The 12,680-nt window shown below is 38.6% G+C and overlaps 1 protein-coding gene across 3 annotated transcripts in view; it reads left to right on the plus strand.

Moving 5' to 3' along the window:
• Positions 1-2,542: 2,542 nt before the first annotated feature.
• The window catches only part of TRPS1 (transcriptional repressor GATA binding 1), a 170,535-nt gene continuing 160,397 nt past the window's right edge, over positions 2,543-12,680 (plus strand). The window contains exons 1-2 of one of the 3 annotated variants that reach the window (XM_054385498.1): positions 2,543-2,552; positions 10,402-11,330. In XM_054385498.1, the coding sequence (XP_054241473.1) occupies positions 2,543-2,552; positions 10,402-11,330 (939 nt within the window). Of the gene's footprint in view, positions 2,553-7,358; positions 7,396-10,401; positions 11,331-12,680 lie in introns of those variants that run through there. The other 2 variants (XM_054385496.1, XM_054385497.1) reach the window with 2 other exon arrangements.

The raw sequence follows: 12,680 nt of genomic DNA on the forward strand, positions 1-12,680 counted from the left end.
AAATAAGAGATAAAAAGGTCAAATAATAGAAAAAACACTCAAAGTGAATCCATTTGTATTCACTTTGGTCTTTTTTTAATTTTACTTCTTTTTATTTTAAGAAAGTGCCTTAGTGTTTCTGAGTCTACATGAGGACCATATGATGTGTGCTGCAGTAGAGAATCTTTCCTAGTTAGTAAGGATGATTCCAAAGGCAAGGTAATTCACCACTGCTTTGGCTGGAACTAATATTGGGCTCCAACATCAGTTCTGTAATTTCTGACAAATGGCCAAGATTTCTTGAATAGGCACAGCTTTCTGTTTTGTGTAGGGAACACACAATCCACTCTTTTGTTGTGGTTGCCACTGCTGTTGTTTCTCCCCCCCTTCACAATGGAGAGTGGGGTTATTTGTGCTGAGTGGGAAATCAGAGCCAAGATTCTGACTTGCTTATATTTAATGTGATGTTAATTTTTGTGATAGCCATAAAGAGTATGTGAAATGTTTGTAATAGAGATCCGGCTGCATCCTGACCTCCGAGTCAAGAGGGTATATTGGTGATGAAAGTTTTATCTGTCACAGGCATATCAAGATGAGTGTTTACTGGATGGTTCAACCCAAATGTATAGAAATTGTTTATATAGAGGTTGCCAGACATTTTCCATTGCTTTTCATCTAAATTCTTGAATATATTACTAAATAAAATAGTCTGTGTTTGGAATGTATGGCTGTGGGATATATGGAAACTCACAGCATGTTGGGGGAAGAGTTAGAATAAGGAAATATAATAGTTTTGTAAACTTTACGTGAATATAGGTACATCATATATAGACTCAAGATTCAATTTGCTGATCAAAGCATCCAAATAACTTTGGATTTAATAATGTCAGCAATGAATGCTAATATATGGAAATTGTAAAGCATGGAGCAACAATAGCTAGCCACGCTTACCAGTATTAGCCTGCAGCATGTAGATTTACATTTTTTTGGTTTGTTTTGAAATCACAGTTTGGAAAATATGTGTTCTTTTTCCCTTCTCCCATCCTTCTGAATGTGGGTTCTTCTGAGCAAGCTTAGACAAGATTCAACCTAAACAATAGGGCAACATAAGAACCTTTGAAGACTCAATTTGGATAGGTACCCAAAGCCAAAGTCTGCTTTGATGTACGTGGGCTCAACTCCTGTTGCCCTTGGTTGCCCTCTCTTACCTGTGTAACTTGTGTCTGGAAACCCTTGTCAATTTGTTTCTTTAAAAAAACCAAAAAAATACACACCTCATTTTGCAAACTCATGTTCATCTTGGTTCTAGTCTGTCTGGAAAAGTACTACAATAATGCCCTCTCCAGAGTTTTTTTTTGCTTGTACTTGGGAATGAAATTATTTGAGCTTTTCTCGAATGGTAACTGGAACCATTCTCTTTCTTCCTTCCATCTTCTCCTCTTCTCTCAATTTTTGCTTCCATTTGACTGAAGTTTTGTGCGTGGGAGCTTCGATACCTTTCTCTCATATCTCAGGCCTCATGTGGCAGAAAGGAGCAGCACACCTCAGTCCTGCTTCTCTCCGTCTGTAGGGCTTTTGCCATTAACTTCAACGGAGAGGAGATCAGTTCATTGTATTCTTAATGCAAAAGAACAAATGAGTCACTTGTATCCATACCTGATTGCTCTTGCCTAGGAGCCGGGAGGTCAGCTTCATTCCTCACTCTTCATCTCAAGGTATCACTGTGCTTGCCTCTGCCAGTATACTCAACTTAGATTCAGCTCTGAGTCATTTGCAAACCCTAAACTCCCATTGCCTTCAAAGGACATTTGGATTACAAAGAACGTTTACTCAGGCTGAAATGAAATTGAAACATATGAGATTGACACACCTACTAGAAGAGTCTGGAAAGACAATGGTTGTTTACTCTTAAAGGCAAGATGAGTAGAGGGAATGTGATAGATGTACCCACAGACTAGAGGATCTTTGATTCTCACACACAGTTTGAGGGGAAACACTACTCCATTGGCAAGGAGCAAATTCAAAGGGCTTCAGATACTTGCTCTTTTTTACTTCATAATTAGATTGTAATGGGGGAATTACAAGATATCACTGATACAAGGATTAAGGTAATGTTCAGAAAGATATTGGGCACTTCTATTGGAAGTGGGGCTATGCAGACTTATTTAACAACAAGTTGTAGAATGTGAGAGGTAATTAAGGGCTATAAATGCTTCTGAATGCAAGCCACTGTCTTAAGTATTGAGGATTAGGAGCGATTTATTTTTGAGAGAGGTAGGTGATTCTGTATTTGTCCAAAGGAAGATCCTGTGAAGGATCTGGTATTGGCTGGTCTCCAAAGCAGAACTCCAGACTAAATGGACCTCTGCTTTTATCTAACAGGGAATGTTCTATAGCCCTATAATGTGTAACAAAAGCAAATTAATAGAATAACCAGAAGATTCAGTGAGGATGGCAGGGGTCTCATAGGAGGTGTCAGCCCTGGCAGAAGTTAGTTATTTTATTGCAGTAAGCAATTCAGGCTGAATTCTCTCTGTGGTGCAATAACAACAGACTGGGGAGCATGCAAAGCAGCATCAATACGTATAAATTAAACTACTTTTAATACACAAAGTGAGTGTAGATAAACGCTGAACCTTCAGATAAATGCTGAAGCAAAGGCACAATATTCTCTGAAAGTCTGGCCTTTTAATGCTATTTTGGAGACTAATTTGCATACAAATAAAATGTCAGCTTGTCCCATGACTGTCATGATAAGTTGGAACATTTAGATTTTTGTATGAGGTGCTCTTTTTGTACCTTATTAAATTACAGGATCTTGGCCTTTTGCCAAGTGTGAGGGTGACACTCTCTACTGACACACATACAGGAGAGGTGTAAGGGTCTGGACATCAAGAGAAACCAGATTCAATAACTAGCCTTGCTTGCATGTCACCTTGAAAGCTTTGGGTTTTGCATCTCTCCATACACAATTTTATTTAGCCTTAAAATGGTAGTGATACTAATTTTCCTGTGTCACAGTCTTCATTGAGGTTTAACAGGTTGTCATGTTTACAGAATATTTTTAGAAGCATTGGAAGCAAATCTTTGCCTTCTTGGGTTCCCACGTGTGGATAGGTGGCATTGGAGGTGTGGTGGGAGCAAGTTCTCTGCAGTAGGCTGGTGAGAAATGTAGAGCAGCAAACTGCTGTGCTGAGGCATCCTTAAATAAAAGCAGTTTTTCATTTTGGTAGTAAGATGCCATAATATTCCACCCCATCTTGCCTCTTTAGACAAATCACCTTTTGACTTCAGTTTCACCTGAAATTGTCTGCATGATTACCCCAGTAGTGAACTTGAAATGAAACAAGTGCCTGGAAGTAGGTTCAGACAGTCTGTTTTGAAATGCCACTCTTAACTCTCTGAGATGACCAAGTGTTTCATACCCATAAAAAAGGTTAAATTTATTTCAGTGACTAGATGACTACTAATAGGTGCTGTGCTCTGAAGCATATGGTAATAGAAAGGATCATTTTGAATTAATTTGATGTGAATTAGTAAGAGATTTATTTGATGAGATGTTGTTTGAAGGTGATGAGACTTTGTAGCTGAACAGGATTTAAGCTGTCTGAAAGTGCACCTTTAGAGATTTGAGAACAATCAATGTTGGGAAAGTAAATGTAAATGGAAAAGAACAAGCTTGAACAGAACACAGATTTTTTCTACTTGTCTGTGTTCTAAACTTTGTAAAAAAAAGTGCAAAAAGCTCCTGGTGAATTGGAGATCAAGGACCAAACAGAAAACTCTGAAAATACAGAAGAGGAAGAGAGGAGGTGAAAACCAACAGTATTTTGCAATAATACTGCTATACTAGTATAGCATATAAGGCATGATTTTCTCTTGTGTTTTCTAGATTGGCTAAGCTATCATAATTTCAATGGAACGTGCAGAGTGTAGAATATCAATCAGATAAATTTTGACCAAATACAATGTATGATCTTGCTAACTTTTACTGATACAAGGAGGCACGTTCTACTGTAAGCAATCTTGGGCAGGAAAGAACAGCTGTGTAGTTTCAGGGCTTGTAGAAAAACATTTATGGCTTAAAAAGTCTTTCAGTATTAGTTTGTCACTTGCATAGAGCCATGACTTGCCCTGTCTTGTAGGTTGTACTTGGAGACACTGGTGCCAAAGTGGGAGGAAGTGGTCTTACTGAGGAGGGATTTGCTTGTCATTAAGCTTATTTTGCCCTCACATGGTTTAAAGCCTGTTTGTTGAGTTCTTTACACAACAGGGGTTACTCTTGCCTTCTCAGAAGACAAAGGTTAGGATCATGTATTGGTTGTTTTCAGACAGACTTACTCTGAGAACCACAAACAAAGCTGGAAGAGTAGCATTGTGGTGACTGCATGTAGCTTTGTGTCTTGGCTTGGAGATGGTGAAGGTGTGAAACTGTATACATCTCTTTTCTGTCATTTCACTTTTTGAGTATCCATAAAGAAAGATGGAAAGACAGGAGCATTAGATAGTCCTGTACCACTCTGTCTGAGTCTGGGGGTGGTTTGCATCTAACGTAAGATAATTTGCAGTGAAGGTAGCAATTCCACCTGGAGCTTCCAGTGTATTTGCAAAATGTTATTATTATTTGTATTATTTTAAAAATGCTTAAATTAGAAAACACACTGGTCTTTGAACTGTGAGCTGCCCTGATTAGCTTGCTAGCTTTCTGGTTGTGCTCTGCACAGGTCTGGGCCAGCCCGGCGGGACGGGCTGTGGCGTAGGGCTGGGTGCAGGGTGGCTCCCTGTGGATGGAGCCTGCTGTGGAGACAGTTTCCCAGAAATTTATTCTCTCAAGAAAGGAGCTTTCTGGCTTCAGAGCTCATGTGCTTACAGCTGCTCAATTGTTACATGGGCAGTGTGGAGAAGGCTCCAGACCAGTTAGGACTTTATGTGCTTGATAGAAGCCGACACTTTGATTTTTTATATAAAGCACAGCAGACAGTCTTTGTAGGCTATTTATGTGTAATAAGCTGGGGTTTGTTTTGTGCCATTTCCCCCCCCCCTTTTTTCTTTTTTTTTTTTTCCCCCCATGAAATTAAAAAAAAAGGAGAGAGAAATTAAAACCACAGTGGTATTTTCCCATGCGGCTATAGTGAGTATCCTGCGATCTCACATGATCGGCTGTCCTGGTGGGTGGAGTGTGGGAAGGTGTCAAAATATGTGTCTCAATTTTTTTTTTTTTCCTTAAAAGGGAAAGCCAGATGAGTGGCAAAAGCCCTGTTCTGTTCTTTAGCCCTGCAGTAACAAACTACGGGAGTGTATGTTATTAAGATGATAAGATTAAATTTCTAACTACTAACATGCTATCACAACAGCAAAGAGGGGAAAAAAAAGAGCTTGAAAAAATTATGAAAATTAGTCTGACGGTCTCCTTTTAATAATAAGATCACTCCCAACCTCAACAGACAATGTATACTGGAATTCCACAGGGCTTTTTTGTGGTCCTAATGATTTTAATAATACTTTGTGCTATGTAGCACCTTTCATTAGAGGATCACAAAGTGCTTTACAGTCACTAATTAATTAAGCCTCACAGCACTCCTGTGAGATAGGTAAGTATTAGACATGTATTAAGCCGAGACACTGAGAGTTAATGATTTTTTGCTGCATTATTCTGGCAAAATGATTGATGTTTAAGCGCCGTATGTGCATTATACGTCTGTGTGTGGGTGCGTAATATATATGAGTGTAAAGGTATTTATTTTACTATCCCTTAACAAAGAGGTCCTACTTGAGCCTGTTGAATACCAATGAGCATTTTCATTTAACTTTCTGTTGCTGCAGCATATTGACTGATAATATCACAATCTTCACAGACCCTTGACTTAATTTGCTCTTTGTTTGCTTATGCATCTACTTGTATGAAGATTAGTCAGTGGCATCTCACAAAATTCAGACATCTCTCTAAGTGTATTATTTGGCTTAAAACAACATATGACTAAGATCTGAACTAAACCTGCAACACAGGAGCAAGACAACAGCCATACTGTTGCAATAGGCTTTGATGACAAGTCACCATGTTAAGTAAAAGTAATGAGCAATAACAATGACCCATTGCGGGAGCTGATGATCAGCAGGTAATTAGCTATTATCTTCACTATGCATTGAAAACAATTGATTATCAGAATTTTTTTATTTTTCGAAAGAAGTACAGTTGTTGCTATGGTAATTCACTGTTCTGAATTACAAACTGATTTTAGCAGAAATTTCCACATTTTGTTTCAAGGATGAGCTGAGGTCAGTGATTCTTCAGCAAAAACCTATGTGTCTTGCAGATGCATGAATTGTGGAGATTAGCCTTGGCTGGCTTTGAAGGAAAATATGTATAGCTATTAGTATTATTTGCACTTGAAAATAGCTAAGAGTGAGCATATCAGATAAAACAAAACAAAACTGAACAATAAAACCCCACGTGGTTTATACATAGTTTTAGGTTTATACATAGTTTTAGTGTAATGAAAATAAAATACTAAACCCTAGATTATGGAGCCCGAAGACAAGTTCTGAAACCTGTGCCTTGTCTGGGGTTCCCTCAGCTTGAAAAGGTTTTTTGTTCACATCACTCTTAAGTAATTGTTTTAGTTTGTGAGGATCACCATTTCCAGTCGTGAAAAGGTAATTCATTCCCAATGGCTGTTCATCACTTGGCTGGTTTACTAACACCCAACAAATGTGTTATTGAGATAGCATTTTTGAGATGTGGGAAGTTGCCCACGAACAATGAAAGCAACACCACTACATTTGTTTCAAGTGGGACATGAGGCAGCCAGCAGATAACTTCCAATTGCTGATGGCTGGATGTGAACCAGTTATTTGTATCTCACTGGGCCAGCCCCATTGTGATGCACAATATGTGTTAATTTATGTGATTTTTTAAAGGCCTTTTATTTGCAAAAGCGTTTGTCCAGCTGTTTTTCAGCACTTACTTTAAAACTTTGTTTTGTTGAACATCACCTCTGAGATAATTTTTCTCTCTTTATGTGTGTGCATGTGTGCAAGAGTATGCCTTTCTGTCTGAGCAGGAGGGAGCTAAGGGCTTTCTCATGCTTGGTGGAAGTAGAAAACAGCTGCCACTCTTTGTGTAGTGCCCACTAATAGATGCATGTGAATGTACAATAGGCATAATAATGTCTTTAAGTAAAAAAAAAAATAAAACAAAAAAACATTTTGAATGCATAATTTAGGAAGGAAAACCTTTTTTTTTGTTTTGTTTTGCAGATATACAGATCAGCTCTCAAAATGTCTTCTGTGTCTTCCGTGCATCTTCTAAGACAATTGCATTAGCCCGCCTGCTAGTTGACTAATAGAATTAATAATTGTAGAAAGCACTCTAAAGCCACATGCCTTATGAAGTCAATGCTGGGTATGATTTTACAAGTATGTGATCCATTTTTTCAAGTGAAATTGTTAACTGAAAACGTTCTTGGCACACAATAAAACATTGTGCAATCTGTTATTTGTCTTAGAGATAATAATTTCAGAGTGCTATATTCTTTCTGTATCTAACTTATGACTTGCTAGGGGATGGGTTCTTCAATTTAGGAGTATTGCAAATGTAGTTTTATTTATATAATATGTATCTAAGTAATGATAGTGGTGGAATTTCAGTGACAAGAAAATCTTGTGTGTCTTTTCTTACTGTCCCCTTGAGTGGATATCAAGCAAATAAATGACAGATGTTTTTTCAAATGCTAGGAAAAAAAAAAGAGAGGAAAATATGTTTAACTTAAGAAAGTTTTTATATTTAAAGCAGTATCTTCTTTTGCTTTCTCCAAGTGTAGAATGCTGCATGGAAAAGCTGTACTAGGAAAATTTATTTTTTTTCCTCCCTCCATTAACATGCAGAGCTATAGATATGTCAGGAAAATTTGAACCAAAGTATCTATATCTGGAGTACTGTCTAGTTAGCCACTATACAGGCCAGATTTTTCTCCTCTTCCTCCTCCTCTTCCTCCTCCTCTTCCTCTTCCTTTTTCAGTATCTTTTTTCCTGTCCTTTTCACTGCGTCTCTTCTGTCAGTTGCCATGAAGATAGCAAATCTCTAAGCTTTCCTTATCTGCCAAAAATATCAGTAACAAAAACATTTTAAAACACTGCATTCAGTCTTGTTTAATTTTGACTGAGGTAACAGTCACGATGTTTACTTTCTCAGTTTCTGATTTTTCTTCACTGTGTAGTCAGGACTCCTGTGCTCTGCCATGAGTTGCTTTTAAACAGAAGTTAATTAAAAAATGGCTTGGGATGTGTAATTAGGAGAAAAGGACAGTCAGCTGGACACTACCAGAGATGCTCACAGATATTTTGAGTGTGTGTTACCTAAGAGCATTCATAAAGTCCTAGAGAGAAGCAGTAATACTAAGAAGCTGAGGGGTCTCCTTATACCTTGAATTATATATGTCTGTTGTTTAGTAGGCTGAATCTGTGTTGCAATAGTTCCCTTACCACAACAGGAAATCTTGCTTTTCTCTTGATTCTCTTTGGACTGACTTCATGGTTCAGAAGTTATAGGAGGGGGGGGAAGGGGGAAGGGAAAGGAGTAAAATTCGGTGCCATATATATCCTGATAGGTGTGGTTGACATTAAAGGGAAGACAGTTGGTTCCCAAGCATGTGTGTCTTCTACAGTAAGGAATCACAGTAGACATTTAATAAACCTATTAAGACCACACAGAGTGTCATAATTTCTGTAACATGAGCTGGCATTCTGTGTGAAAGCTGTCTTGCTGTAGCCCATACTGCCTGTGGATCAGCTCAACCACAAAGACAACAGAGTGATCCCAAGACACAAGTTGAACATTTCCCCTAAGAAGTTGTCTGTTTTTATCAACATAGCTTACAGTGCCCTTTCATGTGGAGCAGATGTAAATAAGAGGATGTACAGATGCCTGTTCTTTTATTTGTAACCTCTGTCTCCAGTTACACTTCTCAAAGTTTTGAGAAGGTCATCCATGTCTTAGAAAGGTCTGGATAGCATCAGTGCTGCTCCCAGAATCACCAGGTGGCCATCCCTTCACAGAGCAATATATATCTTCAGTGCCTCCGTAGGCACCCAGCCATGACTGATTTGGGAATGGGGGCTCAGGCTTGGGTCTGCAGCTCACGTCTCATGTGTGGTACTGCAGGCCTCTGCCACCAGAGAACACACAATTTGGCAAAGAGGAGTATCCATCGTTGTATACAGCGTTGGCAAAGATAAGAGCATAGAAAATGTTGTGGCGTATCTGTCTTGTGCCCATAGTTAGCGTGTGAATACAAATGGATCAAACCAGCTGGTGATGAATATGAAATCCAGAACCATGCAGTGGAGAGTGCAGGAAAGTTTCACATGTTTTTATTTAAGTAGACTGGGGAAGGTGAAGATACGTTAGTGGATGAGGAATTTGGCTTGATACCTGTGTAGTCTGGTTACTTCTTCCATAGTCTCCCCTGTTCAGCTCTCTGCTGACTCACTGCTGGCAGGCTCCTTCTTTCTCTCTGACACTTACAGCTTCCTGTCTCAGCTTTCTTAAATGTATCCTGAAAGTGTACTTCTAGATTTAGCAATAGTGGCTCTATTTGCAAGGAGGGCTGAGCAGAGGAAGGTTCAGCTGTTTAGATGCATGTGGATTCCAGGTGTTTTCAGGATAGATCCCAACTCAGCCACACAGCAATGTCCAATGTCTGAATCCAGGCCTGTAAAATTTTATTGACAGTGAGTTTCCTAATAAAGTTAGTTTCTCTTTGTTTGGCAAATAGAACTAATTGCATGAATAATTGACTGTGGGGCCGGGCTCTAGAATATCCATCTAATCCTGTTTGAAGTTTATGGGCAGTAGGATGGGAAGCTTCTGCTATAGAGAAATTGATACCTGCTTAGGAAAAATACTTTCTCTGAAATCTCAAGTTACTTACTCTCTTAAATCTGTTTCCTTCCTAATAACTTGTTTAAGTTCTTCTGATTATGCATTTTAGGTGTATTTTTGTAAAGCTACATTATATGTAGCTGTACAGTGTATGAACATTAGACTGCAAGAGCTTATTTCTTTTTTTTTTTAATTTTTTTTTCCTTAATGATTTTAAATGAAGCATTCATTTGAAATTATTTCTGCCAGGCCATTATCTTCTGAAAAGACAATGAAACCTGTAATTCACTCACTCTGATGGCAATATTTTTGTAGGCTTTATAGTTCTTTTAGTTAAGTTCAGTCTCACTGCAATGATTTTTTTACTTTTTCTTTGTGGAAAACCTGATTGACAAGAATTTTCTGAAAATTTGATGTATTTATATAGTTCAAAATGCTTTAAGAAGTGCCAGGTTTATAATCTGTTATATATCTTGAATAATTCTATAGGGTTTTTTTGCTTTTTTGTCCTTTTTTTTTTTCTTTGTCTTTTTTTGTGGTAGATATGGTCCGGAAAAAGAACCCCCCTCTAAGAAACGTTGCTAGTGAAGGTGAGGTACAGACCATTGAGTCTACAGGTACTGAAAGTGAAGAGTCTGGAAGGAAAAAGGAATTTTCCACAGAGCAGATGCAAGAAAATACTGACCAGGGTGATGCAGCAGAGTTAAATAACAAGGAGGAACTTTGCACGCATGTCCAAGAGCCATCTTCCAGCATTAAAAAGGACTTGAAAAGCTCAGTGCTGAGTGAAAAGGCTGGCTTCAATTATGAAAGCCACAATAAGGGAGGAAATGTTCCATCCTTCCCTCATGATGAGGTGACAGACAGAAATATGCTGGCTTTCTCATCTCCAGCTGTTGGGGGAATCTGTGAGCCCTTGAAGTCTCCTCAAAAATCAGATGCAGATGACACCCAAGATGTGGTCTGTACCCCGTCAGGAGATGCAGCGGAGACAAATGAGGAGCATCAGATGTCGCCAAAAGCTTCAGATGAAACAGTGCAAGTGCAAAGTGGTCAAACCGATGGCCAAGGCTCAAGCCCAGTCCCCATGGCCTCAAAAAACCCACAAGTGCCTTCAGATGGGGGTTTAAGGCTGAACAAATCTAAAGCAGATTTGTTGGTAAATGATAACCCAGATACGGCGCCTCTGTCTCCAGAGCTTCAGGACTTCAAATGCAACATCTGTGGATATGGTTACTATGGGAATGACCCCACAGATCTCATCAAACACTTCCGCAAGTACCACCTAGGACTGCACAACCGCACCAGGCAGGATGCTGAGCTCGACACTAAAATTTTGGCTCTCCACAACATGGTGCAATTCAGCCACTCCAAAGACTTCCAGAAAGTCAACCGCACTGTGCTTTCAGGGGTGCTGCAGGACATCAATTCCCAGAGGCCTGTCTTATTAAATGGGACTTACGATGTGCAGGTTTGTATTTTCCCAACCTCCCTACTTCTGCTGACTGCTTTCTCAACTGCAAAGTCAGTTATTTGCAAAGCCTCTCCTACTGATATGATTAGTGTATTTCATAGAGCTTCCTTAAGCCTTAAGACCCATTTTGGTCTGTGTTAGCTAGGCTTTTTGCAGGTCTGCTGAGCTTCTTCTACAGTAGAGGAGTAGTTGGCTTTTTGACCAATGATATTTCCATATGTGATTTAGTCTTTGTGGCAATTAATAGCAAAAGATCTTATTCAGCAAACAGGAAAATTGCTGAACTGGTAATCATATCTGAAGGATTTGCTGTCATGGAATGAAAAGAGCAATTAATAATGAAAAATAGCAACCAGATAGACAAAAGACAGCAGCTGGAAATTAAAAATGTAATCCTAAATTATCAGCTGCTGGGAGTAAAGATTTGGCTTATTGATTCTTTATTAAGATAAAATAAATGGCAAGTCTTGGCAACTCCAAAGTTATCTAGTGCCAGAAAAACAGGATACACAATGGGTATTTAAAACATTTCAAAAAGTAACAGTAATCCTTCATGTTAGTAAGCCTGCAAGGAAAGCACTATTGCCTCTGTCATTTTCTTACCTTGTTGTAGCAGGGAAAAAAACCTACTGAGAAAAAAAAAAAGTTAGTTTCACTGTGAAAGAGTGGATTGAAAAGCTTTTTTGTGGAGAATCTATTGGTTTCTTATGAGCTGATTTTTTTTTTTTAAGTTGCTGCTTTAAATAAATCCCATAATGAAGGAGAGTTGCAGTAAGGTACCTCAATATTCCAGGATATAAAAATTCAAATTTTAATTAAAAAAACCCACAAGTAACAACATTTGCGTACAAAACAAGTTCAAATGTCCATCCAATTTCAAGTGTATGTTTGCATGTGTAATGACCAACCTGGTAGTAATCGCCAGACAAAACTCCAGGGTATGTTAAAGGCAGAAAGTGGAAAATATTTACTAATGCTTGCAGAGACTGTAGCTATAGGAATGAAACTTTGCAAAACAAGTTAAGATGGCTAACATCTAACTCCAAGTAGATGTTCTTTGTGGAGCAGCAAATCAACCTAAGCTTGTTACTATGCATAAAAGCTGCAATCTTTGAACTGCTGTATTATTAAAAGATCACTTCACTGTCTTGTGTCAGACACTCTCTACTGTCAAACTGTGATTAGGAAGCAAATACATGATTTAGTCAGAAGGGGTTAGAAGTGAATAATACCAGAATGTGAGATGATGACTTATAATTAGCACATAGTATGATGTTAATACCTGGATTTCCTGCTATAGTTTCAGTTTGCTGACTCCAGGGACAGCATCTTAGAGCAACTGATCCA

Source organism: Indicator indicator, chromosome 12 (assembly GCF_027791375.1).
Source record: "Indicator indicator isolate 239-I01 chromosome 12, UM_Iind_1.1, whole genome shotgun sequence".
Classification (NCBI taxonomy): domain Eukaryota; kingdom Metazoa; phylum Chordata; class Aves; order Piciformes; family Indicatoridae; genus Indicator; species Indicator indicator.